Source organism: Puma concolor, chromosome A2, assembly GCF_028749965.1.
Source record: "Puma concolor isolate L17-30 chromosome A2, mPumCon1.1.hap2, whole genome shotgun sequence".
In the NCBI taxonomy this organism is placed as follows: Eukaryota; Metazoa; Chordata; class Mammalia; order Carnivora; family Felidae; genus Puma; species Puma concolor.
The window spans coordinates 15,423,229-15,451,102 of record NC_141668.1 but is presented as its reverse complement, the minus strand read 5'-3'; the positions used below and the strand labels follow the sequence as shown (position 1 = coordinate 15,451,102).

The following is a 27,874-nucleotide window of genomic DNA, read 5'->3' as shown; positions in this document are numbered from 1 at the left end:
GCATTGAATCTGTAAATCAATTTGAAGGGCTGTGCCATTTTAATAATTTGACTATTCTAATCAGCAGTGTAGCTCTCTCAGTTTTTAAAAGTTTTTTGTCGAATCTCAGCAACCTCTTACAAATTTTAAGGGTAGAGTTTTTGCACAAATTTAAAAAAAACTTATCCTCAGGTACTTTTATTTTTCATGCCACTATAATTTTTTTTAAAAAATTGTCACATTCCAACGGTTTGTTGCTAGTATAAAGAAGCAGAATCGATTCTTGTACATTGACCTTTTATCCTATAATCTGGCCAGGTTGACCTGTTAGCTCCGGTCGATTTTTTGGTAGACTACTTAGAATTTCTGCATGATTATCCACTGTTATATGAAAGCATAGCATGGGCTGTCACTTTTCCAGATCCTTAAATCAATTTCCTTATTTCTCTGTCCAGCTGCTAAGCCAATGCCATGTATTCTTGTTAAAAAAAAAAATTTTTAATGTTTATTCAGTGGGAGCGGGGGAGGGTCTGAGAGAGAGGGAGACACAGAATCCGAAGCAGGCTCCAGGCTCCGAGCTGTCAGCACAGAGCCCGACACGGGGCTTGAACTCAAGACTGTGAGATCACGACCCGAGCCGAAGTTGGACGCTTAACCGACTGAGCCACCTGGGTGCCCCCATGTATTGTTCAGATGTTTTAGGAGTACCTCACTTCCAGGAACCAATGTCTGAATTAGATGGGATAGGTTAATTGCTATAATAAAAACAACCCTAATTTCAGAGTCTTAAATATAAGAGAAACACTTATTTCTTGCTCTTTCGTGATTTTGTCCGGTGTGGTTGTATTAGGAGGCCACCCAGTCATTCAGCACCCTGGGCTTCCTCCACCTGGTGGCCCCACCGTTCCCCAGGCCCTCAGAGTCCTTCACTGGATCTTCCATATCTAGCCAGAAATTGAGGGAAGAGAATGTGGATAAATGTGTGACAGTTTTTTAAGGGTCCAGCTCTGGTCATATATATCTGCAAAGTGTGCTAGGAGATACAATCTAGCTGTGTGCTCAGTAAGAAGAAGAAACGGCTTTGGGGAATATCGAGCCAGTCTTGTCACATGTAGTATTATCCCCATTTTGCAGATAAGAAAACTGAGGCTCGAGAGATTAAGCGATTTCCCAGCTTTCACAGTCATGAACAACAGTGGCTGGAGGTGGCTGTCCCCACATCCTTGCTCCGAATCACTATACTGTCAATACTTCCTTCTCTCCTACTGCCCTACTGCCTCCCTCCCTGGCCGCCGCTATCCTTTTTCTTTTTTTTTTGTTTTTAAATGTTCTTTATTTAAAAAAATTTTTTTTTCTCAAGTTTTTCTTTAAATTCCAGTTAGTTAAGGGGCGCCAGGGTAGCTCAGTCGGTTGGGCGTCCGACTTCGGCTCGGGTCATGATCTCACAGTCCGCGAGTTCGAGCCCCTCGTCGGGCTCTGTGCTGACAGCTCAGAGCCTGGAGCCGGCTTCGGATTCTGTGTCTCCCTCTCTCTCTCTGCCCCTCCCCTGCTCATGCTCTGTCTCTCTCTGTCTCAAAAATAAATAAAAACATTAAAAAAAGAAATAAATTCCAGTTAGTTAACATACCGTGTAGTGTGTCAGGCGTAGATTTTGGTGATTTGTCACTTTCACACAATGCCTGGTGCTCAAGGCCCGTGCTATCTTAAGACCTGTGATTTTTTTTTTTTTTTTCCCCCAGCAGGGGCTGCCTCTGAACATCCACTTTCTCTTTCCGGCTCTGGCCTTTTATCTATCAGTGGGTACTTGGTTCTCTCACAAGCAGCCTGGTCCACAGGCTTAGTCTGCAACTGCTAAGGCCCCTGAGAGCCACCTCAATAAACAGAAGGCATTTATACAGCACATGAAAAGACATAAAAGTACACGCCAAGTGGCTTCTCTGCAAGAGTACCTATACTCCAGCGTTGTTTCCGAAGCACTTCAAAGGGCAAGTGTCGCAGTAGAAAGGACTGTATGCCTCCTGCAGATCGGCATGGGTAAAACAACAGGAAAAACGAATTAGATGGGCCCCCCTACACACCGTCTAGCTCCTAGCCCTGTTTCTTCCCTGAGGAGTGAGGATTGGGGGTGTCGCTGAGCCGGGGGTTTCTTCCATCTTCAAGCAGTGCCAGACGGTGTAACGGAATTAGATCTTCTGAGGGAGATCTCCTGGACGAAACAGATCTCCTAAGAAGAGCTTTGGGTGGCCCAAGTGGGACACAGTGTGCAAGGTGGGGGAGGGGGCCCAAGCGGCCTGCTTCAAAGCTTCGTACTGGCAGACAGGAGGGACGAAACAGGTAAGTTCAGAGATCACGAGGTCATGAGGACACCGTCCCATCAGTGTTATGTTTACAGTCTGTTCTTAGTGTATTCTCTGCCTGTATACGTATTTGATATTTGCTTAGGCTCAGCTATCCTAGGGCATAGTTACACAACATGTAAGTCAGACTCACCCAAAATGGACACCTGGTGGTTTGGAACAGGCTCCGGGGCGTGTCCTCCATGGGCTGTGATCCCTGGTGGTGCATTTAGAATTCAAAAATATGATATACCCTGGAAGAGTTCTGAAGTTCTGTCAGAATCTTTTGCATCGGTTTTTATGTAATTTGAAGTTTGGCTGAGTTGTATTGAACCAAGTTCACGTGTTGGCAGCATTTAGGTTCCGTTGGTACTATCTGAATTCTGGGAGACCCAGAATTCAAAGGAAAAGGTGGGTTGATAGGGCAAGAGAAATGGGCTGAGTAGTTTGCTGATTTAGCCAAATCAGCTGTGCCTGGCATTGTACTAGATGCCGTAGCAACAGAGGCGAAAGACAAAGTCTGGCGGTTCCTTACCTGCAAGGGTCTTGTGGTTTTTGCGGAGAAGGGAAATCAGGAAATGTTGACGGTGTGGCATAATGAGAACCAGGCACAGGGGTTGGGGACCAGGACGGGGGGGGGGGGGGTCACCGACCTCATCAGGAGCGCGAGGGCAGGCTTCCGGAAGAGGACGCAGGCAGCTTCTCGCGGGGCACCGCGCGAGAAAAACTGGAAGGTCCAAAGCAGGGACGCTTGGCAAGAAAGAGCCTGCGCAGTGAGAAAGCATGGAGGTTGAGGCCGATGGGTCTGTGGGAGGCGGTGGGGGTTGAGGGGCTCTGTGGCCCGGGTTTCTCTGGGTTACTCTGCAGAGTAAGGGTTTGGTAGTCAAGGGCATGGGCACCGTGGGAGGCTTCCACTTACCCACGGCGGGGGGGGGGGGGGGGGGGGGGCTGATGAGCACCGAAGGCGGGCGGAGGTCCACAGGCTTGGGGGGGGTTCTTCTCCAGTAGGAGCAGTGAAGGGGATGGTTGGACGGATCACAGCAGGCGCGCGTGGCAGAAGCAAAGGTGGCAGGAAGCGGAGGGTACAGGTGGGAAGGTGGGTGTGGTTTTGATGGGCTGGGAAGCCTGGGAAGCCACGAGGAACTGATAATGGGGGGGGGGGGGGCAGGAGCCTGGCGGTCCCAAGGCCTGAGAACGCTGGCGATGGAGGGCAGGACGAGAGCGCGGGTGAGGAAGCTGGATCCCTGTGTGTGGCTGGTGGGAATGTAGAGTGGTGTAGTCACTGCGGATAAGTCTGGCGGTTTCTCAAAAAGTTCGGCGTTTCCATTTAATCCAGCAATCCCACTCCGAAGATCCAAAAGAACCGAAAGCAGGGATTCATTTTTACACACCGATGTCCGCGGCAGCATCATTCACAAAACCCCAAAGGTGGAAACAGCTGACTTACCCATCCACAGACGAATGGATTATCCGAATGGGGTATATACATACAGTGCGATGTTATTCTGTCTTAAAAAGGAAGGAAATTCTGATATGTGCCTTGAAAACACGGTTAAGTGAAATAGGCCAGGGCAAATAAAGGGCAAATACTGTATGATTCCATTTACACCACGTACCCGGAGACAGAAAACAGAAGGGTAGGTGCCAAGGGCTAAGGGCAGGGGGAGTGGGGTTTTACTGTTTAATAGGTACAGAGCTTCTGTTTGGCTTGATGAAAGTTCTAGAAATAGCTAGTGGTGATGACTGCCCAACAGGTGAGGTTGAAATGGACTCAAGGCCCTCCCTCTAAAGCCATCCCCAGGCATCCTGGCAAACCGTAGGTGCAGTGGTGGGTTATGAACGCGTTCAGGGGTATGAAGTAGTTTCTGAAGGGCTAAATAACTTCCAAAAGATGTTGCTTGTGACAGTAAGCTCTTTAGTCTTATAGTCTAGAATAAATAAGCAAGGCAGGCCAAGGGTACAGTGATTCCAAACAGTTTAATGTAATTCCAAGACAAAGTGTGATTACATTTCTACACATATACAATATGCATATGTGAGTTTACAAATTTTAATTAATAACTCGTTTCACCTCAGAGACCGAAAAAATGATCAAAAAGAAACTGTGAGTAACAAGCTATAACATAGTTCACCACAACGGGACCCCCCCTTTCTCACCCTACAGTTAGTAATATTACAATTAAAATAACTATATTCTTCTATAATTTTTTTCTGTTAAAATCATCTCATAAATTTACAATGCTATTATTAGTTTCCAAGACTAATATAAATTCACTCCATTTTTCTACAACGAAAATGATTATTAATTTAGAAGCACACGACATCATGATGAAAAACACAAGCATTTTTAGTAGCAAGGACTTGATCAGTTAAGAATTATTTTTCTTGTAAAACATTCTAAAGCCAAGTAAAATATCCATTCTTATAACATACCTATAATATGAGACTAAGGAATAGGTTACATATAGGTCTACAACACATTGGTTTGTTTTTTTTTTTTAAAAAAAGTAGACATTTATAAATAAAAAAAGAAAAGAGGGACAATTCACATAGGAAAAAGAGGTACACGAGAAAATACTGTTGCACGCAATAATTTTCACAAAGATTAACATGGATTAACACTTTTCATTACAGAAACCGTACAGTGAAGGAACACAACAGACCGGGGCTTTCGTAGGGCTATTGAGCTGAGATGACCTGGTGGAGGAAGGTGGAGGCAAGGTGACCTTGGGGAGGGAGCCATGTTCCTTGGACTGGTGACCAATCATCACCGGGTCTCCTCTTCCCGGCTCTCATTCTGGGGAGTGAGTCTTTCTATCCAGTGTCCGGAATTCATGGGCAGTTGGAAGGTAAACGTGTCTACGGATCTGTTCTCTTTCCACCCTAATGGATCCCACTTTCGGAAACGTGATATAGTAGCAGAGGCTGCAGCTCAATATGTGTGGTCAAAGCAAAATGGGATGGAAAATTCCAGTCATTCTGATTTGCTGCCCCCCCACCCCCTCACTCATCCATCTATGCCCTGGAGGCTGGGGACCCAGAGAGAGCAGTAGCACCCTTCAGGGCCGCCTGCCTCCGCTGCGGCGAGGCGGGTGACAGGCGCCCGGCGCCATGCCTCGGGCCCACTCAGGGAAGGTGCGGCCTGGGGCCGGCCCCGGCTCGTCTACGCTGCCGATGCTGCCTGACTTCTGACAGCTCCTTTTCCCCCTCATCGGTAAAGCTATACTTCTCCTATCAGAAATTTGGTTTGATATATATATACACTAACATATATATCAACATCTATATCTATACAGTGATTCTACTAAACTAGAAAGCCTGCCGCCCCAAAGTAGGACTTCCTGGGCTACTTCATTTGGTTAAAAAACGCACACGAACAGGATGGAGATGCTTTGGGGGCCAGAAATGATTGTGCCCTGGAAAAGCCACGGAAGACAGCTTTCAACGAGCAGTAACACAAAAGCGAGAGGGAGGGTGACGGGGCGGCGAGAGACCCCGAGACGGAGGGGGCGCCCACTGGGTGGGGGTGGGGGGTGTCTGCTTGGAAGTGAGGGGGGTGGGGGACGCTTCATGTTCCATTCAGAAGTCACGGAAAAGCTACAAAGGGTGGGCATGGTCAAGTCACTTTCCACTTCCCAAGTTCTTCCTTATAACCTGAGCCGAAAACTATTAAAATCATCATCATAATATTAATAATAATGAGCAATCCATTGCCCCTTCAACCAAGCGGGTGAACATCTGACAGGGAGGCAAGACCACCGCTCGCGAGGCCAAGGGGGTGCTTCTCCCTGGCTCTTGAGAGCGTCCTGGGGGTCCGGGGTGCCCGGGTGTGGGGCTGTGGTGGCAGCAGGGTGGAGGCCGAGGTGGCCACGGAGACACCGACCCCACGCAAGAAGTGAGGAGGCAGTTCCAGGAGAGATTTGTGTGGACAGCGGTGGAAAGGAAACTAGAGAGAGCAATAGTTTTTTTCTTTTTTTTTTTTTTTTCAGATTACAGCATATTCGCTTTTCTTTTTTAAAGCTAAATTCGATGCTTCTAGTTTTTAAACACATGGCTAAGCCCCAGAGACAATGACATAAAGTCAATTTGGTTAGTTAAAGCAAAGGCAGAAACCAAACAGAGGAAAAGCAGAAGGATAAGTAGGAAGGGCGAGATAAAGAGTATTTTACCCTAACATTTGTAACGAGAACATACTGTCCACAGAGTTCACAGGGAAAACACACACCAACGGTTCCCTGGTCCCGGGTGTTTTTCAAGGTCTTCTCTGCTAACGGAATGCCCTTTGTCACAGCGGGTCCTCTGCGCTTCGGTTGTGGTACGAGGAAACAAGAAACGAACCCAAACTCTTAGGGGAACCAGCACTTTCTAGCCTGTTCCTGTAAGACGGTGGGGCCCACTCTCTGAAGCGTCCCAAGGAAGATCTCTACTCCCAGGGGCTCTCTGCCCCACTCCCCTTCCCCAGCTGCCCCTAGGTCCCCCGCCCCCCCCCCTGCCCTGCTCAGCAGCAATTTACACAATCTCTAGGAAGCAATCTAGCTCCCCCGCTCCCACTGGCCTAGGCTTCAACTCTAACTTTGACAGAGTAAAAAGTAAACACATCCTTTTGTGTTTATTTTGCTTTAAAGGAGAAAAGGAATTAATGACAGCAGATATATGGAAAACCCGGCCATTGAGTATGGGCGTAGGGGTGTATGACTCCCCCGCTGCAAAACACCGATCAAAGTATTGCCGGGGGCGGGGGGGGGGGGGGGGGGCAGAAATAGCAGCTGTACCTCCAGGGCCACCCGAAGCCCAGTGTCTTCTACTGCCTGGTGACTGGACGTCAGTGGATTGACAGAAATGAAACATTTAAATCAAGACAAAATCAGTGAACCAGGTATCTGTTCTGTCTGCCTCTTCCACGGTGTCAGAGAGAAGGCCTCTTTAGAGACAAGTGTTGATACAGCATGGCATGAGGTGTTCACATCTGGCCCAGGCTACGGACTCACCCCTTCCCACTCAGTCCCGAAACCCGTTCACAATCTCTCGCGTTCACGACCAGTAACGTGGAGGGAAATGTGTGTGTTGGGCTGCATAAGAGTACGGTTAGAAAACACCTGCCTTGGAGGGGCAGTCGCCGGGGTTTGACGATGTCAGTTATAAACAGAAATTTTCTTTAAAAAGTACCAGTTTAAATGTAAACTATAAAACACTTTAGCTATAAAACGTAGCCAGAAATATGATTAAGTATCCACAGTCAATTACTTAGTCTACGCATTTAAAGTGTGGCTCTCTCGAGATCTTAGAAGGCTAACAGCATTTTACAGTAGCTAAAAACATATATACTCAACATGTGCATTTGAATATCACATTTCATTACAACACACAGAGAATAGTCTCTTCCTTGGTTTAGTTTTTGTTGTAAAGATCAGCTATTTTCAGAATTCACTTAAGCAACAATGACCAGGGTGTGCATTAATCATTATCTGCAGCCCACACAGAGTTCATAGTCTTTGAAATCCCAAGATCAAGCTGGCTACATGATTTCAAAAAAGGCTAAAACCAGGATGAATGCCCACAGTTGAGGTAATTATTGCCATTAGGTCACAGTTTGTGTAAGGTAATGCATCTAAAACCTTCTTTAAAAAAATCTTTAGGTGTTCTGTCAGAATTCCAGAATACCTATTGAAACCAACCAGGATCTTAAATGCTGATTAGTTGGGTTTGCTTCCAATGGAGTTAAAGTTCTAGAAGGTTCTAGAACTTGTGTAAACTACCTAAGAATTGAGGCAAACAAGCCTGGAGCCAGTCAATAAAGAAGTTTTTTTTTTTTTTTTTAAAATAAAAAAGAAACAAAAAACCCACCCCAAACAACTGAGGAGATGTTTCATAACAAAGGATAACAGGTTCCTAAAAAATTAAAAATCTCGTCCTAAAGCATTTCTAAATTCTCGTCACCTTTCAACCAAATTAAAAATGCTTCAGTGTTACTGTGAATCTCATACTGTGGCAAGAGACTCTGCTTCCTTATATCCTAAAAGTTGGCTGATTTTTCTGTTTACACAACTGTTCCTTCTACTTCTGTGAGAAAGCTGTCTCAAAAGAAACCCTTATTTGGTTCCTCTTTCCAAGAGTCATCTTGTTTTTCTCCTCCCCCCCCCCCCTTTTCTTTTGTTTACACAAAGAAAAAAAGTTCCTGGACACCAGACCCACACACGGTATTTACACATTTGGTGTGACTCCTGCATCTGGTTCTACCCAGAGCTGACAAGTGGATCGATTTATAGAGACCAGAATTGTCATGATATTTATCAGTGCAGTAAAAAATAGCATTTTAAAAAAAATATATACCTTTAGTATTGCCTTTCTAGAATTAACTATAAGCAAGAAAAAATTATTATTTTTTTTAAAAGAAGAAAAGAACACTTTTTTCTTCACTCGTAAGAGTTTGTTGTAGCAGCACTACTAAAGCTAGTTGGTACGCTGGAAAGGAATCTAAAATGACTTCTACTATGAATCCAAAGAAACTCCCCTAAGACTTTCTCTAAAAGTCAAACGCACTCTGCCCCTTTCTGCTTGCATCCAGGTCACGGCTCCCTCTTCATTCAGAACTTCTGCTGGGGATGGCGCGGGGTGACGCTCCTTCAAGGTTTTCTCTGAGCACACACACCGGAGGTGGCGGAGGCCGGCGGCCGCGGGCCCGGTTTTGGACCTGGGCCGACCGCGGGGGCCAGGCCCGGCTCCCTCACTAGCCGTGTAGCCCTGGGCACGCTGCCAGCTCTCCAAGCCGGGTGCCTCATCTGTAAAGGGGCTAATGGTGCCCCTTTCAGAGCACTGTGGTAAGACTAAATGACTCGAGATGACCGGTGAGCAAGTTTTAGCACAGTGTTTGGCACACGGCGAACAGAAGTGCCGTCAAATGGTTCCTCGGAAAACACGAAGCCAACTCATTGCTGTTAATTAAAAAAAGCGAAACGAAACGGTAGCTCAGTGAAGTCCCGCATAACAAAAATTTCACTAGAAACGTGGAGATTTTGGACCACCATTCTATTTCCTTTTTTTTGACACGTGTCACTTTCTCAGAGCGTCGGCTTCCTCCTCTGCGAGTGGGGCGGCGGCGAGGGTTCCGAGAGGTGAGCGGGTACAGGGCTTGGCGTGGGGCCTGGAGGGCTGAAAGCATTCAGCAAATGCTGGCTGTTGCTTCCTTGAGGGACACTGCGAGTTTTAACAAACGGGAGGGAGTCAACAGAATGTTCTATCGCTGCGGTCTAGATTAGGGGCCCTCAACGACTTGCGGGGAGTCGAGCCGGGGGAATGTAGGAGGATCTCTGAGGAAGCGCACTCTGCAGGAGGGTCACTTCTCGGTACTGCTCACTGAGTCTGAAAGGAGCGACTGGCCGGGAGCTGGCCCTCTGGAACTTCTGGGAGCCGCGAGAAAGATGTGAGGGCCTTCCACTAGCTTGGGCCACTCTAGCGAGCATCGGTGCCAGAAGCCTTCAGAAGTTTCTATTGCGTTTAAATGTCTTTCCGCCATCTTCAGCTCTCTAGTAGCCCAACTGAGATTCGACTGAGTCTAGTCTGTGCAGAGTAGAAGTGAGAGTCCTAAGGCATCCAAGTGGAAAAGTACTGACACCCCAAGAGCAGCTCCAGCGTGCGCGGGACCCCCCCCCCCCGCCCCCCATCCCCACCCCCACCCCCGATGCAGCTCAGCTTCCCCGTGGAGGGTCCGCTCCGGTCTGTACCCGTGGTGACATGACATCAGTTAAGCCCACGTATTTGTGAGGTGCCTCCAGGTTGCCAATAGCAGCAGCATTTAGGGTTACTAATCTCCACTCCCCTTAAAAGACGAATACAGTTTGAAATGGATGCAATAAAAAAAGAATACAAGTCAGGAGACGGGAAAGAGAAAGACAAATGGAATTGCATCGCTAATGATGTTATTGCCCGGAAAGGAAAGAGAGGGATGCCATTTTGTCCCTGTCTGGAGGTGTCTTTGAGAAGGGTTCTTTGGCTAAAAAAGGGAACATTTCACCTTCCTTTCCAGTTTGGTAAGGACATCTCTGGCCTGCTGAAGTTTTGAGGCTTCCCCATCTGAAACCTGCCAGACGCGTCGGAAAGAACGGCACGGAAAGTGCTTCCGGGGCTGGAATGTTTCCTGGCAAAATGGCTCACGCCGGCGTCGTGCAATCGCAGGCCAGGCCTGCGGAAAAGAGTCCTCGCCTCCCTGTTGAATTCCCTCTGCTACGTGCGGGCGCCTAGTCATCTTCTGGTTTCTGTTCCCTGTCCCAGCAGCTGCTGGGCAGGCCAGCAGGGGCCCCACGCCCCACCCGGGCCCCGGCACCAGAGGGCCTGGGGTGAAAGCTGGGGCCGGCTCACGGACACCTCGTTTCACCAACCACAGCCCATCAGCAGTAGCTCCTTAAGCCTCCTCATCTCCTTCCTCCAGTTTCCAAGAAAGTCTGCTCCACTCACTCACACGCACTCACACAACCGAAATCCTCCACCACACGCTTGTTCACAAATGAGTGTCTGCCCTTCCAAAGATCTGGTCAAGGGAAATCAGCCTGTTAGCAGCTGTGCTAATCTCACCTTCCCTTCCTTACGTCCAACAATCTGGTGTCTGGGCGGGTTGAGTCTTCCAGGGTGAAGAAGGCAAGGCCAGCTGGCTCCCCCAGCCTGCAAGCCACTCACCGCCAGTAAGGCCAGAAGGCAGATACAGTCCAGGAGACAACCGTCGGGTTTGCCTCGACCCTTCCTTTCCCTCTGAATTCCATCAACCGCCATGTACCGCTTCACAGTATTAATTGGCATCGAGCCTCAGACTCTCCCACCCGTCGGCCTGCTCACCCCTTCCCTTGGAAACAGCCAAACGTCATCAAAGAGGCACTAAGCACAGGAAGCATTATCCACCTGTCCTTCCCGAGGCTGCAATTAGATGGTTCTCCTTGACCTGTCCTTTTGCATTTTTCCCCCTTCGTCTTTGCTATGCTTCTTTATTTTGAGCCAGTGAAGAAAAGATGATGCTCTAGGTTATTTGTGGTCGAAACAAGGCTGAGGTTGGCATCCCTTTACTTGGGAGCTTGGTCCTAGGGACGGGCAGGCTTTCAGTCACCCGACTGGCCAGGGTGACTCAGAGCCGAAGGACGGGCCGGGAGGTCCGGGCAAGTGCTAAGGAGCGCACGAGGAGTGGGGCCTCTCCCACTGGGGTCTTCTGGTCCCACAGCTCTGTGCTTGGGACTAGAGGAGGGGGGGGGGGGGAACGAGGGGAGTACGCGCTCGTGTTTGCCGAGCGCCTGCAGGGCTGGGTACCGCCCCGCAGCGCCCTTCGTCATAATCTTCTGCAAAACCGGCATTTCAACCCCAAGTCTATAGTTTCTGGGTTTGGCGGGCAGTCTGTGGGCACCTCAAGCCGATCAAAGAAAGCCCATCACGCACAGGGCAGAGCGCACTGAGGGGATGGCCGTGAGGCCCCACTGTGCCCCTCCGCTGGCCAATGCTTTCAGGTGGGGCTGCGCCCACAATGTCGAGGGGCTGCTTGCCGTCGCCAGCGCTCCTCTGGCCTCTGACCATCCCTCGACCTTTTTTTTGGCTCCTAGTTCTGTCCCTAGAATTGCGTGCTGAGAAGAGGTACTTGGGGGAGGGAGGGGGGGAGACGGGAGAAGTGGGCAGTGTGGCGAGTGAGCGGAAGGCAGGGGAGTGGGGCTGAAACTTCCCAGGGGAAGGTGCCACCTGCCTAGCACCCTTATGTCAGCTCATTCCACTCAGTGGCTTCTGGGAGGGGACAACCGTCTCTGCACTGAAGGAGACAGGCCACACTCCTGGTGCGCTGAGGGGAAAGGGAAGGACATCTGGTCAGCTCTAGGCAGAGGGGCTTTCTTTTGCGTGACAGGTAAGCATCAGATGCGAGGCAGGCCAAGAATGTGGTCAGCAGATTCCAGAAGCACAGGAGAGCACAGAGGACGTGGGGAAAAACCACAGCTAAGAGTCCGGCCCAGGAGATGTCACCTCAGAACTCTTCCCAGGCCACTGAGAATCTAGACGGTGACCATGTTGTCAAGAGTCCCATCTGGCCTGCACAGAGACAAGGCCTTGATTCTTCTTCAAACTTTTGTTCTGCGGTCGATCTTTCTTGACGGCTCTTTGTGAACTAGAGATGACAAAAACAGTTTTCCTAACTCCTGTGTCTTTCCTTTTTATTTTTGTTTTTTTTTTTTGTTTTTTTTTTTTGTCTAACAAAACTGGACATCCATATGTCCTTCCTGCCTACTCAGAGACTCACAGATATAATAAAATAAGTTTAAATATTAAAGAGAAAACACAAAGATACTGGGAATAAATGTGCATTTAAAACCCCAGCTAAAATATCAACATGATGAAAACGGTAATAATTACAATGGTAATAACCAAAATAATTAGTACAATAATATTATCTTTATGAGCAGCATGGAACTTTCATTCCTGATCTGGAAGAAAAGAAAGGAAATATCAGGTGAAAGAGTAAGAGACTTCCAACGTAAGTAGACGAAACGAGCTTCTTTAAAATGGAAGGCTATGTTGTCTTTGCCCCTAAGAGATCAGATCTAGGAAGGGCTGGAAGTCGACTGTGCAAGGGGATCGGGATGTGACCCAGCAAGGCGAAGAGAGTCTCGTCTGCAGCCAAGACTTCTGTCCCTCGTCATGAGGACATGTTCTGGGGCTCTGCTGCACGTCAGGAGCAGGCGGACTTTCCAGGCCGGCGTGGCCCTGGCTCCCACTTCCCCCGCTCTCTCCGGACTGGCCATTTTCCCCGTGGTCTCTGACAGAGAGCACTTCCTCACTTCTGGGTAAGGAGTATCGATCGGCCGATCGGTTGGTGCTTCCACAAGGAGAGGGCCTTGTCCTGGGCTTGCCTGCTGGGGACATGGGAGCTGCCTGCGTGCCTCCAGTGGGCCGTGGGGTCCTTCCTTCCAGCCTGAGGCCCGGACTAAGTGGGTTCCGGTTCGGGGACCTATTTCTTTGTTAGATGAGCAGAATTTATGGTTGGGGAGGGGGAGTTTCCAGAGTCATTTTACATCTCACAGCTAACAGCTAAGGTAGTGGCTTGGCTTCATGACTGAATCAGGCTGGATAGCACTATAAAACCACTGTTCACAGTAGATGGTTAGGGGAGACTGTGGAGGGGGGCGGGGAGCGTGAGGATGAACTGACAAAACCAGGAGCCATCTCTTTGCACCTTGGAAACTTGGCTTTGGGATCGGTTAGGATTCAGCATCGAGAATCAGACAATTAGGACCACCCTTCCGAGCCCCATCTGTGACCAGACAGAGTCTCCCAACATTCACGTATTCAAGAATAATTTGCTATGAATGGAGCTCTCCCTACTCCCCCCCACCCCCACCCCCTGCAGTGTTCAAAGCCTGAGAAAACTTCCAGAATGTATCAAAGGTGCAAAGAGGGCAAAGGGCAAATTTCTTTGGAAACTTAAGTGCCCGTGGGAGTGTTCCAAAGTGCAGTGTAAGACCCCCTCGTGACCCTCCTAAATGTCCCTCCGACCTTCTGCCCACCAGACCCCTCTAAAAACCAAAGCCAAAGTCGAGTCTTGGGTAGGCCTGGTAATGTGAGGAAAGATTCAGCAGCAAACAAAGGTTGATGGTTGTCTACAGAGGGAGGGATCTGGCAGAATCGTGAGAGCAAAACGCAGCTGGTGGAACCAGAGAGAGGGGCAGGGCCGTGCATGAACATGGGGTGGGTCTGAGAGCCTGGGGCTGGGTACCAGGCCTCCTCTCCTCTGTCCCTTTCATATTAGGAAGGAGGTAGCCGCCAGGCAAGGCCAACATTTCCACAAACACAGCTGGGACCTCTGCTCCCACAGCACTAGAGCCAGCCCCACTGGTGGACTGAAGGCAGAGTGGGGAGAAGGTGCAGGGTGGGGAGTCTCTCTTGTTCTTTGTCTCCAATATAAAAGTCAAATTTGTCCACCCGCCATCCATCTCCCACGTCTCTCTCAAGATCCACGGGTGCCCCCCCCCCCGCTCCTGCCAGCTCCCTGATGCCCCTCTGTTAGCAAACAGCTCAAAAAAGACAACAGGTATTAAAATAAAGTTAAAACTCAAAACAAAACAAAACAAAACAAAACAAGGAAAGACCAGAGTAAAATCTACAACAGCACAAGAGAAGAGCTGAGGTGATGTGACTCGCCTCAGTCAGCTTCTTGGAGTACCATGGAAATCAACCCTCACACCGCGTCTGTCGGTCGGTAAGGCACTAGGAGGGAACGGTGTAAAATCAGGGATGCGAGAACCGTGATGGCGGCGCCGAGGGACACACAGGGAGGGTGGCATCCACGCTCACACCCACACACACTCGTTCGTGCTCACACACCTGGACCACCACACTGGTTACATGCCTATGTTATACCACTTTTTTTTTTTTTTTTGTGCAATTACATTGAGTAATAGTCTATTGGTATCATTGGAGTTGAACACAAAGTAGAAAACGGTTGTAGACTGCTACATTCTACTAGGGTGTCGGCGACGACCACTAGCCCTATGCTACGTGACTAGGGATTGATTCAAAGAGAAAATAAATCTTCAGGAAAGAAAAAAAACCCCTAAAGTTTGCAACACACATTATTAATGACACCGGAGGAGTAACACTGCTTAGGGATTTATCCAGAGTGCTCAGGAAGAGAAAATGCGCCCTCTGCTAAGGGGTCTTCCGTCAGCCCTGGCCACCCCCCACTCCAGTCCTGACAAACGAGCCAGAACTGGGCTTTTGCCAACCCCACACCAACCCCCAGATATCAGCCTCCTCAGGCCATGGCCTGACCTTCTAGAGGGCTGCTGACCCTTTAGAGTTCTGGAAAAATCCCTAATTCTTATGTTCCATAATTAAAAATCTATTGGATTTCCACATCAGGTGTCCCTGACAGCAAATTCTTAAATGTCACTTGCCGCCATATGAAAATAATCTTTGAGAAGTTCATAGATAAAGTTCTTCAAAAACTGGGGCCCCCCATTTCCAGAATTTTCCGTCGCTCTCTTCTTCTCCTTTCCAGTTTGGTGCAGAATGGGTTCGTGAGCTGTGTTTTTTGTTACTGACGTTTTCTTTTTTTTCTTTTTCTTTTTTAAAATAAAAAGCATAGATTTCCCCCTCCTCAATCCCTTCTTTTTTAAAAACGTTCTCTTCTCTGCTCTAAGTCCCCCCACCTCCTAGTTCAAGTTTCATCTGTGTCTGTCCCTGCCCCCTGCCCCCCCTGCCCTGTTGCATTGTTTGTGTGCCGCATCTTCAGTATAAAAAGCCCGGCTCCCACCTCACCCCTCCTCCCTCCTCCCCTCTGGCCATCCTCCCTCCCCTCCCCTCCCCTTCCAGTGTTTATATGTAAGGGTACTGGTTGACCTTGGCGGGGCTCAGTGGGTATCCAGTGTAGACGGTGGAGGCTGGAGAGGCGCTGATGTAGGTCTGGTGGGCAAACTGGGCTGGATACTGACTCGGGTGGATGGTGGGCGAGGGCAGGACCCGGGGGCCCATGCTCACGGGGACCTGATGGACGATGCCGGCCGGGTAGGCAGTGTGCTGCACGGTGTGCCGTGCTGAGCCTTGGGAGGCCACCAGATGGGCCACGGTGCCGGTGGAGCCCAAGGCCGCGGGCGCCGTGTAGGTGTAGAGGTGGGGCTGGGTGGGGAGGTGGGCTGCGGCGGCAGCTGCGGCCAGGTGGGGGTGCACAGTGCCGTGGCTGGGGCTGTTGTGCGGGAAGGAGTACGGGGCCTGAGCCATCGTGGGAGTGATGTAGGCCTGCTGCCGGCGGTGGCTCCCGGCGCGCTCTGCGGTGATGTGCTGCTGAGCCTGGAGGAGGAGAAGCACCAGGAGAGGGCTGCATTGGGGGCCAGACACGTGGGAGGAGAGGAAGGGGAGGAAGAGGAGGGGAGGGGGAGGATGAAGAGGAGGGGAAGAGAGTAAAGTGAGGAGGGGGAGGACGGTGCGGGAGGGAGGGGGAGGTTGGTGAGCAGGGGAGGGGCAGGAGGGGGGAGGGGAGGAGGGAGCGGGAGAAGGAGGGGGAGGTGGGCGGGGGGGGGAGGAAGAGGGAGAAGTGGGAGGGAGAAGGGGGAGGGAGGGAGGAGGGGGAGAAGGGGGGGAAGTAGGGAGGGAGGGGGAGGGAAAGAGAGAGAAGTGAGAAGGGGTAAGAGAGGAAGGGGAAGAAAGAGAGGTGGGGGTAGGGAGGAGGGGAGGGCGGAGGAGGAGGAGGAGGAGGGAGGAGGGAGAGGGGAGGAGGCCAGAGCCATTGGAGTGACAGCAGGCGTCCCCCTTGCCACGTTAGCCTGGACTGAGAAGGGGCCAGAATGGCCGTAAGATCAAGCCAGCTGAAAAGGTAACAGGAGACTGTGTCTCCTCAGAGCACATGGGTCCAGGAAGTGTCAAAGGAGCCCCTCTTTGAGTGACAAGTGCTTCCTCCCTCACTGTGAAATCCTGTTCTCTAAAATCCTAGGCTCTTGGAAACTCTGTTGTTTGAAGTTATGTTGGTATAAATCTCTTCCAGAGAGCCTGAGTCATGATGACACAGGGACGCAGCCTCAGGTTATCAAGTGCACCGCCTCGGATGAGGGGTTTCTGAACACAAACTCCCCCTTCACTGCACCTCCATGGTGTCTGAGGAAACAGGCCCCTGGGTCCGCTTTGCAATTCAGACCTGACCTAGACCCTCTGCACCCAGGCTGGCTCCGTCCATGGAGACCCTGCTTCATTTATAATTCCACCTAAAGGCCACCCACCCTCTCCAAATCCTCTCTTGCCCTCGGTTTGGGGTTTTCTGGGTGTGGTCTGGCCTCCCTCACTGCAATGAACAGCAAGCCCAACTCCGTCAGACTATCTCCCTGGAATCCTGGTCTGACTGGGCCAGGACACCGTGGCTTACCCTTCGCTAGGCTGAACTGGCAAGACGTGGGCCATCCTGTTGTTAAGCTTTGGCACCACGTCACTAAGTGCTTTGTGACATCGGACAACTCATTTTACTTTGGGCTGGCTCTGTGTGACCCAGTCATACCAGCTCCCCCAATGGTAACCCATGGAGGGAAGAAGTCAGAGGTCGCTCAGGATGCGTCCTGCCGCGAGGGGGCTGGGGCTCTGTGGGCGGGGTGAGGGGCCCCAGAGGTGACCTGCTACCGGGCTGGGGAACGGAGGGGATGGCACCGACGTGCTGGCTGCTGGGACAGGATCAGGAGGCACTCACCTGGCTGAGATTGAGAGGCTGCTGCTGCTGGAAATGCGGTCCCGGCCGCTGTTGCCGGTAGGCGATGGCTCCGGACGAGCTCCCTGAAGAGTGACCGCTGGTGGAGGTCACGTTGCTGGAGGACTTGGACTTGTAGGACGAGTGCTGGCCAGTGTTGACTGTGTGAGGAGGAGCGACAGGTCACAGAGGGATCACACGTCCTCCGCTGCCCAGAAGACCCTGCCCCTCCAGGAAACAACGGTGGTCTTCCGGGAAGGAATGGGTTCCCAAGACTGGCCCATCAAAGTCAGCCTCGTCTCCCCTGGACCCAGTTAAGAGTCTGCCCAGAGTCTGGACGGGCCGCTGGGCTTTGGCTCGCCCCAGGGGTTAGGAGCCCATCCCAGCTTGCTGGACTTTAGGATTCTCATCTGGTGACATGGAAAAGCACAAGAAGAGTGTAACGCAGGAAAGGAGGAGAGGTCTCTGTAGCTCTTCGTGCCCCATGGGGCTTGTCTGCTGAGATCCAGAGACACAGTGACAGATAAGCAGGGCACAGATAAACAAGCCTCAGAAAGAGGACCACACACGTCCTGAGGGAAAAACAACTCATGGTTGCTAGTGTGAACTAGGCGGGTATGAATGAAGATGCTAAGTATGAATGAAGCCTCCACCAGGGAGCAGGCAGGCCCTTGCCGTAACTGGGTTGGATCAATTCCATTACAAATCTCAGGGTGGTGAAACCAAAGTCAAGGAGGAGATGGCTAGGGCCAGCAAGAGGGAACACTGAGTAACTGCTGAAGGAGAGAAACATGAAGAGTGAAGGTTTGGGACACCGGCAACTTGGGGATGGGAGACGGGGGTGCGCACTGAAGTCCACGAGGAGCCTCCCTGCCCCACAGGCAGCAGAACGCCCTCCCCCCACCCCCACCCCCACCCCGGAGAGCGAGGGCTGCCTCACTGGGGAGGGAGGTGGTGGGTCCTACCAGGGACCCCAGATCTGTGCATTGGTACCTGTGGGTCTTTTCCTCCTACCCACTGAATCAGAACCCCATGGGGAGGTGCCTGGGAATCTGTATTAGTAATAAGCGCCCCAGGAGAGGAGGCAGCCAGGCCCTGGCGTACGGAGCTATGCTAAAGCCAAACCCATTCAGACTCTCAAAGGCCTTCCGAAACCTGGGGGGGTGAGGGGTTTGGGGGACCCACTGCAGGGTAAGAGAAGGACAGCCGCAAATGTCGGCCATTGGCAGGGCCTGGTTTCTCCCCTTTGCTCAGCCGCAGTGCTACTGTGGTGGGGCCAGAGTCCTTGCTGGTCAGTAGCAGGCCACAACTGTGCTTGCTGTGTGGGCCCCAGCGGTGGAGGCTGTCTCTCTCCCTACTTCCAACTTTCAGGGCACTGCGTGGCGATTATATTTGAAGGAAAACCCTGAGCTTGAGTTATCCGTAGCTTGAGTCTACAGTGAAGAGGTTAGAAGTTGTAGATGAAATGGTGTGACAGAGCCCAGCATGCACCTCTTACCAGCACTGCGGGGACAGGGAACGGGGGGCTGGGTCAGAGAAGGGGACCTCCAGATAAGGGGTGGGGTCTTGTGAGGGACCAAGACATTAAGATGGGGAGCCAGACTCCTGCGAGGTCCAGCCGCATGGCCTTGGTCGACTTAATTAATCTCTTGGTGCTTCCATTTTCGCATCCGGAAAACTGGGAGAATAATGGTAACTCTATAGGGTGGTCATGAGGTTCATATGAGTTAATGTACATAGAACGCTTAGTGTCTGTCATGTGTTAAGCTCTTAAATGCATTAGCTATTGTTAATATCTTTCTTATTGAACCTTGTCTCCTGGCTAAAGCTGACGCTCAAGGAACAGGTGTCTCCTCCAAGCCGGGACAACCAAATCCTGTCTCCTGGAAATGGGAAGCTGGAAGCCTGGGAGTCACCGGGTCAGGGTGAGGCAGTGCTCCAGAAAGCAGGCGTTGGGCCCCCAACGGCCCAGGTCTTAGGAGTTCTGGCTCCTGCCCAGCCTGGGATGTAGTTGTTGAACTTTCCCTCAGCTCTCTTAATTCCTTCCAATACATTATGGGTCTGATGGCATAAGTGTAGAGTTCACTCAGCTGCCTTCCAAAGGAGCCTTAACTAACCCAAGAGACCTGGGAAGGTTATGTGAGAAATCCCCAGGGCTCCTTCCTGAGCTCAGAACCACAGGAGGGGTAAGTTCTGTGAGAAGACGGACTGCGGTCTGCACAGCATTTGTTGTGACTTGAGCCCAGGGAACACCTGGCTGGCTACAACCTGTTCACACCTCGGCCTCTGTGGGCCACCTGGGCACCAGGAAGCTGAAGAAGGCTGCCGTTCGGATTTTTCTGAGCCTGGGTGTTTCTCACCACCACAGGCTGGGGACAAGCAGGCACCGGAATGAAGTTCCTTCCTGCCTCTTACCTGTCACTAGAAAGACTCTGCAGCATGTCCCACAGGGGAAAATAAATCTCTCTTCACAGTGGAAAGTTAGACCATGGGGATCCCCGGAGACAGCAGCACTGGTTGCTTTAGAACCAGTAGTGTTACCGCGGGGAATGACCTCCCCCGCTCCAACCTTTTTTTTTTTTTTTTTTGGTTGGAAATATCCCTCAGAGACTCTCAGCCGTTCAGACAGCACGCAGTCCTTGTGGAAAGACAGTGGGGTAAGACCTCTGAGCTGCCCCGCCGCCCGCAGGCACAGAGCGCGATGGGCCGAGGATGGAACCGGTTAATGTAACCTGAAAGGCGTGAAATGCGGCTCCACAGAGCTGTCCTCTCTTGCCTTGGTGGCTTCTCAAGACACACAACTGCTGTTACACTGGCAAAGCTGGCCCTCAGCCTCTTCACTCGTCTCCACCAGGGGTTGGACCAGGTGGTCTTAAAGTTTCAGTAACTCTCCTCAAAATTTGCCACCTCCCATGGAATGGCACCAGCATCAAAGCCTGACAAAGCTCCAAGCTGGAAGATTTCTTTCTTTTTTTTTTTTTAAACATCTTTCTTTCTTTCCTTATGTTTATTTTTGAGAGAGAGAGAGTGTATGTGTGTGCACACGTGCGTGCACGCGTGAGGGTAGGGGAGGGGCAGAGAGAGGGGGCACAGAGGATTTGAAACAGGCTCAGCACTGCCAGCAGAGGGCCTGATGCAGGGCTTGAACTCACGAACTGCAAGATCATGACCTGAGCTGAAGTTAGACGCTTAACTGACTGAGCCACCCAGGTGCCCCCACGCTGGAAGATTTCCAACCTGCGGAAATCTGGCCGCTCTCTCATGCATCCCTCATCTCGTTTTAAAAGGCCAAGACACATTTAGCACCAGCCACCTTTAAAAACAAATGAATTCGTAGATGACCTCAAGAAGATCCGTCTTGAGCCATTATCCATCTTTTAAAGGGATCATTACTGTGACAGAGTCCCCCTGGGGTGTCTCAGAACAGGTGTATTCCCGACATAACAGAGTAACAAAAATCACCGTCTCATGGTTGCAGGTCTCAATCCCTGATCTGAAATCCCTGGGGCCACACATTCATTTTTGAAATGCAGAAGTTTAGGTTTTAGAAAGGTTCAATGCCTTAGGTTACCCCCAGCAGAGCCTTGGGCACCACTTTGTAATCAAAGACGTGAAGATTCTCGCTCCAAAACACAGGGATATTTCACTAAGGGGCACAAATGACTACGACAAAGAGACTGTGCACGGCCCCTCGTTGACTCAGGCCAGGTTTCACCACCAATGAGTTTGCTATAAAGTTAAAATCTGGTGTTCAGAGTTTTTTGGATTGCAGATGAGGAAGGACTATCTCCTCTTCCTGTTCTATAAAAGGGCCGGGCTTCCTTAAGGGTTTCAACAACACAGTCTTGAGACCTGCTGATTAAGCAGGAAAGCCCTTCCCACTAAACCGTGTGCGCCACAGGCTGCATCTTTTTTTGTTTTGTTTTTCAGATTTTGGGTTTTTTTAAGTAATCCCAACATGGGGCTTGAACTCCCAACCCTGAGATCCAGAGTCGCATGCTCTACTGACTGAGCCAGCCAGGTGGCCTCTCAAAAGCTGCAGTCTTAAGCGGGTGTGTGTAGGGCTACCTGAGGGCTTGAGGGTCCATGGCGATAAAGACTTAAGGGGTCAATTTCCAGATTCCCAATTTGCAAATGTATCTTTTCCTGAACGGATTTACCAGCACTAACATCTACTGGTTTTCCTTTCCCACCTTCTCTCTCACATCCACAGTCTCCTATTCCTTCTGGAAAGTTAATATGGTGTGTTGCCTCCAGGCATGCAAAGCCTGACCAGCTCCTGAGGGGCAGATAGTCCCCTGATATCAAAGCCAAGCCTTGTGCAGTAAGAAACACGGAAGGCTGTCCAGCCTTACCTTATTCAGGCTGCAGACGCTTTTGTAAACTCCCCACCCTATCCATCCATTCACGAAATAAAATTCGGAAGTGAGGCGGTGGTCACGGGGAAGGTGTGACAGAGGTGAGATGGGCTTTGGCTGCCTGGCCGAGGAGGAGTAGTTGCTCACTAGGGGGTAAGGCGGGGTGCCGGGACCGGGGGAGTTGACTGTGCAGCTCCAAGGTCTTAACAAACATTTAAAGTACTTCCGTAATGGCACGACATACACAACGTGACGGAAGTGATATCTTTGCCAGGATGTGAACTTAAAAACATGCGATGGATATCGTTTTAAACATTGAAGGGTTATATGAGCAGCACAGTATGAGGGCCGCTGCTCTGAGGAGTCCTCTCTCCTGGGCAAACCACTTTGACTGTCTTACGGGTTCCTTTGGTCCTAGAGAGTGTTGCTTTCTGCCAAGGTTACTACTAAAACCCTTGCCTGGGAGAGAAAGAGGGTTCTGGAAGAGAGATATCCTGTGTCCCACACTATGCAGGCTGGCCTATGGTGCTGGGCTGGGAAAGTTCCTAAGGACCCCATCCTCAATTCTGCTCTTCCCTCTCAGGGGCAGAACCAGACTGGCCCATGACTAGTGGGCCTCACACATGGCGACCGCCCCAAAAAGGTTCCAAGGTCTCCTGCAGCAGGTGACACAGATGGGTGTCCTTCTTGGTGAATAGCTCCCTGAATCTTTTTTTTTTTTTTTTAAGAAAATGTCTATTTTGTGTGTGTGTGTGTGTGTGTGTGTGTGTGTGTGTGTGTGTGTGAGAGAGAGAGAGAGAGAGAGAGAACAAGAAAAGGAATGGGGGGAGGAGGGGCAGAGAGAGGGGGACAGAGGCTCAAACTCACAAACCACAAGACAGCGACCCGAGCCAAAGTTGGACGCTTAACTGACTGGGCCAGCCAGGGGCCCCAACAGCTCCCTGAATCTAAGCAAGGTCTTTTTTTTGGCAGTTTGTTCCTCTTTCCTTCTAAACAGTGCTTTCGTGAAGGTGCTGCCTTGGATGGGCTGGTGACGGTCTGTGGCGGGGAAGCGGATGGCTTTTGGTTTGTTCCCCGAATTCTGCCACTGGTGAGCGTGAACAAGGGAGTCACTGAAGAGATGCCACCAAACGTGGGCAGAGGCACTAAGTTTCCTCGGAAGGTTACGTTCTCGGTCTTTATTCTAGAGCGCACTTGTCAGGGCGAGCCTCCAGGGGATGGAAGGACTCCTTTTTCTCAAGCCACCGTGTGAGCAAACAAACACACCCTCCACGACCTCTCCTCCCAACAGTGAGCCCCGAGGCGATGCCGAGCTGAACCTCCGTCATCCTCACCTGCCAAGACTCAGAGAAAGTTCTTTCCACCCAGGAAGCTGCTCTACCACTAGGGCTTCTTCCTGCTAAAAGTCAGTCAGGAACTCCCTAAAACAGGGGTCATCGCCGACCCGTGGATAAGGAACCGGGTGGCTTTTGTTTCGTCCTTATCAACCTAGTCAAAGGGAGAGACACCGTAAAGGTGGCAAGGTATTAATTATAGAACTGAAAACTGAAAACGCGGCTTATGCAAAGTGATGGTGAGCAGATTCCTACCCTGGCTGCCTGAGCGAGACCCTCGGGGGGAGGATCGACCATAACCCGGTGCTTATCAGCCTCACACAACACGACTGCCAATAGCAGGAAAACAGGCAAAGCAGTGTGCAGAGAGAGGTTCCCGGCCTGCCCTGGCCCCAAGTTACCTGGCCCCAGGCTATCACATTCCACCAACACTTCGCTGGCCTGGGTTTTTAGGGGTGGCACGATGATAGTCCGGGGGTTCCCAGTGCAGTGATTCTCCAGGCTCCCCTTGGTGTCAAAGGTGTTGGCGTGGTGCCCAGTGCGGTGCTGCACGGAGTAGGGGCTGGTGTTGCTGGAGGAGTCGGAGTAGGGAGAGTCGTGGACCGTGACGCAACTGATGACGTTTTTTCTCTGCTTGGAGACAGTGCTGAAAATGGAAAGGGAGAAATCAGAACCACGAGAAAGCTGTGAAGTGAGACACCAGCCGGCGTTCCAGAACTGGCCTGTGGGACAAGCCCCTCTCTGTGCTCCGGGACAGGGCTGGGGAGCGGGGCAGGAGAGGGGGTAGGAACGGGGAGGGTGGGCACACAAGTGTCACCTGTCCAACCGGCAGCAAGCAGACATGTGAAGACATGAGAAAGGGGCTGGAGCTGGGCCCACAGGCACTTCTGGCATCTGGAGAGAAGCTTCCAGGTGGGCCTGGGCTTCCCCCCCAACGCCCTTCCCACAGCAGAGCTAAGCAGAACTGCAGGGGAATTGCCTGTAGCCCAGAGCTGTGTGGAAACACCCCCTGAGCCACCAGAAGGGGACATCTCAGCAAGTAGAGAGAGCCCAGCAAGACCCTGGCACCCCGAGGCCCCGGTTTGGGAGGACATCGCTGGGAGCGGAGCACCATCAGCTTAGGCTCGGGGCCTGGGACACCCCGCAATCTGAGGCAGGGAGCAAGGTGTTCAGGAGGGAGCGGGATGCAGACAGAGGGGCGGATAAAGAGGGAGGGTCTGAGGAGGTTGACCACACAACGCAGCTCTGACATGCTGAGAGACAAAGTCAGGAGCTGGCCGTGACACTCTCAGCCACCTCTTTGCTGTGCGGTATTATGTGGGATGACTCTGTGGCAAAGGCCACCAGGACATCTGAGAGTCCCCTTCTCAGGGGAGGGCCGGCCCTCCTGTAGCTTCCCTCCCGCCAGGGCCCAGGACAAGGGAGGGGACGACACTGTGCCTAGTGAGGTCAGAAGGGCTCCCGTGGGGATGATGCCTACAAAAGAGTTGCCTGGACTCTCCTGTATCTGAAACTTCATTCTTTGCTGACGGGGAGGAACCAGCCTTGGAGGGCTCTTGGCCAGCACACATTTTCTGTCCTGAGATATTTATGCACACACGGCTACTAGGGGAACCAATTCCATCTGCCTCCAGGATGGGCTGGTGGGATGATGGATGTGGAATTTGTTGCTTATTGTGAAGGTTGTAAAAATGGATTCCATCTATTTTTATATACTGATCATCTATTTTTAAGAAATATCGATCACCCCAAGTAAGACGGTCAGTTTCCAACTGATTTGCTAAGAGAAGAAGCTGCTATTTATGGAGTGCCTAATGGAACCACAACCCCCTGAGGTGTCTCGCCCAAGGTCACACGGTCAGTCACGGGCCAGACTCTTTCCAAGATAGATCTCTGCCACCCTAAGGGCAGCAGAGAAGTGGACGAGCTCAAGCACCCCGGGCAGCCGGGCAGAAAGAAGCTAAGTGGAAGGACACGAGGCAGGTAGCCTACAAAAGGCTGGAGGGCTGAGAGGTGAGCCCACGGAAGGTCTGAGCCCCTGCGCCCCAAGGCCTGACGCTACTGACATCTGGGCTGAATAATTCTTCTAGTGGCTGCACGTTGTGTCCTTCTTGGTTCAGGGTAGAAATGTCCCTTCCTAACAGTGTCTGTGGGTAAGAACACGGGCCCTGCGGCCAGGGGCCTACCTTCGGCGTGTGCCGGGCGTGTGGCTGTGGGCAGCTAGCTGCTCAGCCTCTGAGTGACTGTCTCATCATCAGTCAAACGTGGATAACGGCAGCACTTACGCATACAGGCTTATGTTGAGAAGTGAGAAAACCCACAGGATGTGCTGTGAATGGCTTACGACACATAGTAAGCAGAGGTTAGCCGTCAGGATCGTTATTGTTGTGCTGCCTCATTTAACATGTGAAAACAGGTTTGCAAGAACAGATCTAGGCAAAGTGATTTCTATCAAAGTATGGACTCAACGGAGAAGTTTCTAGTCTGTGAATAAATCAGAAGATTGATATGAAAGAAATTAAAACTCATTAGTCAGAGATCTTGGAGATCTGGGGTAGGTGCCATGGGGAATTCCTGTACAAAGAAATATAATACATGCCTCTGCCCTGGAGGTGATTACAATTTCAGTGGGGGACTGTGTAAAAACATGACAAGTTAAACAGTAAAAGCTTTAAAATAATCGGTTAAAGAGAATAATGGATGTCACAAAGCCTTCTGTGATGAACTGTCAAATGAGTCGTACAGATGGTAATTGTTAAGAACTCAAAAGGAGGCGAGGAATGAATTGACTGCATATATTTACGGCTCTTCACGTTAACTTTGATAAGATACATTTTAATTAATAAAGACCGACACTTCCCACTTATAACAGTTGAAATGCAAAAAATCCACATGCTTGCTCCTCACAAAGCTAAACACAGAATTACCACAGGACCCAGCAATTCCACTCCTGGCTATATACGCAAAGGAACCGAAAGCCGGGACTCGAACAGAAATTCATTTGCCAGTGTTCACAGTAGCATTATACACACCAGCCAAAAGGTGGAAATAGCCTAGGTGTCCATTAACGGATGAATGCACGAGCAAAATTTGGTACATCCACACCGTGGAATATTAGCCATAAAGACCAACAGAGTCCCAACGCATGCTACGATATAGATGACCCCTGGAAACATGCTAAGTGAAAGAAGCCAGATACAAAAGGACAAATATTGTATGACTCCACTTACATAAGGTACTTGGAATAACCAAATTCATAGAGAAAGTAGATTCAAGGTTACCAGGGGTTAGGGAAGGGAGCAATGGGGAGTTCTTACTTAATGGGTACAGAGTTTCTGTTTGGGGTGATGACAAAATTCTGGAAATGGTGCTGACGGTTGCACACATTGTGAGCGTACTTAATGTCACTGAATTCTATACCTGAGAGACAACAAAGCAAATGGGATTAGTGGGGAGGGGGGAGGGAGGGGGGAGGGAGGGTGGAAGCAGGTGGAGGGCACCGAGACCTGGCGCAAAACCTAGAAAGTGGGGAACCAGGAAAAAGTCCCTGAGGTTGTGGAATGAGGAGGGAGCGCTGCCTTAGAAAGGCAGACAAGGAAGGGGCGCCTGGGTGGCTCAGTCGGTTGGGTGTCCAACCTCGGCTCAGGTCATGATCTCACAGTTCATGAGTTCGTTTGAGCCCTGCGTCGGGCTCTGTGCTGACGGCTGGGAGCCTGGAGACTGCTTCAGATTCTGCGTCTCCCTCTCTCCTTGCCCCTCCCCCGTTCACACTCCGTCTCTCTCTCTCTCGCTCTCAAAAATAAATAAGGATGATTTAAAAAAAAAAAAAAAGACAGGGAAGACTTGAAGCCGTTATCTGTGGTCGGGGGGAGGGAGCAGATGATGGAAACAACTGCCTGTGCATGGTCTGCTGTGTATTAAGATGTTACTAAAGGAACCCCCCCTTCCCATACCACGCACACGCCGTCACAAAGTGCTCCCGGTTCCTGAGGGGACGCAGGGACTTGTGCTTCCCTGTCCTTCACTCTCAGCTTCCGCCACCGTCAGTTGTGCATAACTGACGCATACACACAGCGGCTCATTGGGTCACCTCGCCAGACGCAGACGTGTCCTGCTGCAGGTGCACAGCCCGTGGGTGATGAACCCCACATGAAGAACAGAGCCTGGCTTCCAAATGTGTCTCGGGGGCTGGTGTTCACTCTGGTCCTGGCTCCACTGTCCACTCATCACCTGGACAGTGGCCTGATATTAGCACGACCCTGGGCATCCCTCCACTTCCAACTTGCTCTGAAATCCACCAGGGAAAGTGGCACAAAGGGATCCATTGTGAGGGCCCCACAAAAATGTATTATTGAAGGCATTTAAAATAGGATTTGGTTTACTCCTAATTCAGAGAGGAAATAAATCTCTTTAGTAAGTGTACCTTCTATGTAGACCCAGACATGGCCAGTTTCTGCTGACCAGATCTTCCTCAGGTTCTGGGTAGTTTAGAAAACAAGCAAACACACGCACACCAGTAATTTCAGCCAAACTGGAATAAAATTCAAATTGGATGTATTTAAATTCTCACTTTTCAATATAAATTGTGGAGCAGCTTCACCTCAGCGTGAGTCAGAATCTAAACACACAATGGGCCACTTGGCAGATCAGTGGGCTTCTTATTACCGAAGAAGAATGAGTTGCTGG

General features: G+C 50.8%; 1 protein-coding gene and 1 long non-coding RNA gene across 6 annotated transcripts in view; one reads left to right on the top strand and one right to left on the bottom strand.

The window, feature by feature from the left end:
• Nucleotides 1–4,273: 4,273 nt before the first annotated feature.
• Nucleotides 4,274–27,874, bottom strand: part of HIPK2 (homeodomain interacting protein kinase 2) — a 190,394-nt gene continuing 166,793 nt past the window's right edge. For 2 of the 4 annotated variants that reach the window (XM_086688795.1, XM_086688803.1), the window contains exons 13-15: nt 23,590–23,834; nt 17,500–17,657; nt 4,274–16,146 (exon numbers count right to left, since the gene is read on the bottom strand). In XM_086688795.1, the coding sequence (XP_086544921.1) occupies nt 15,490–16,146; nt 17,500–17,657; nt 23,590–23,834 (1,060 nt within the window). In that variant the 3' untranslated portion in view covers nt 4,274–15,489. The remainder of the gene's footprint in view (nt 16,147–17,499; nt 17,658–23,589; nt 23,835–27,874) is intronic. The other 2 variants (XM_086688816.1, XM_086688810.1) reach the window with 2 other exon arrangements.
• On the top strand, nt 17,654–20,447 carry LOC147583019 (uncharacterized). 2 transcript variants are annotated; one of them, XR_015244642.1, is made up of 3 exons: nt 17,654–18,300; nt 19,325–19,421; nt 20,104–20,447. It is a non-coding gene; the product is annotated as an uncharacterized LOC147583019 (long non-coding RNA). The 2 variants fall into 2 exon arrangements; XR_015244639.1 differs by lacking the exon at nt 17,654–18,300 and having other exon boundaries at nt 18,696–19,421.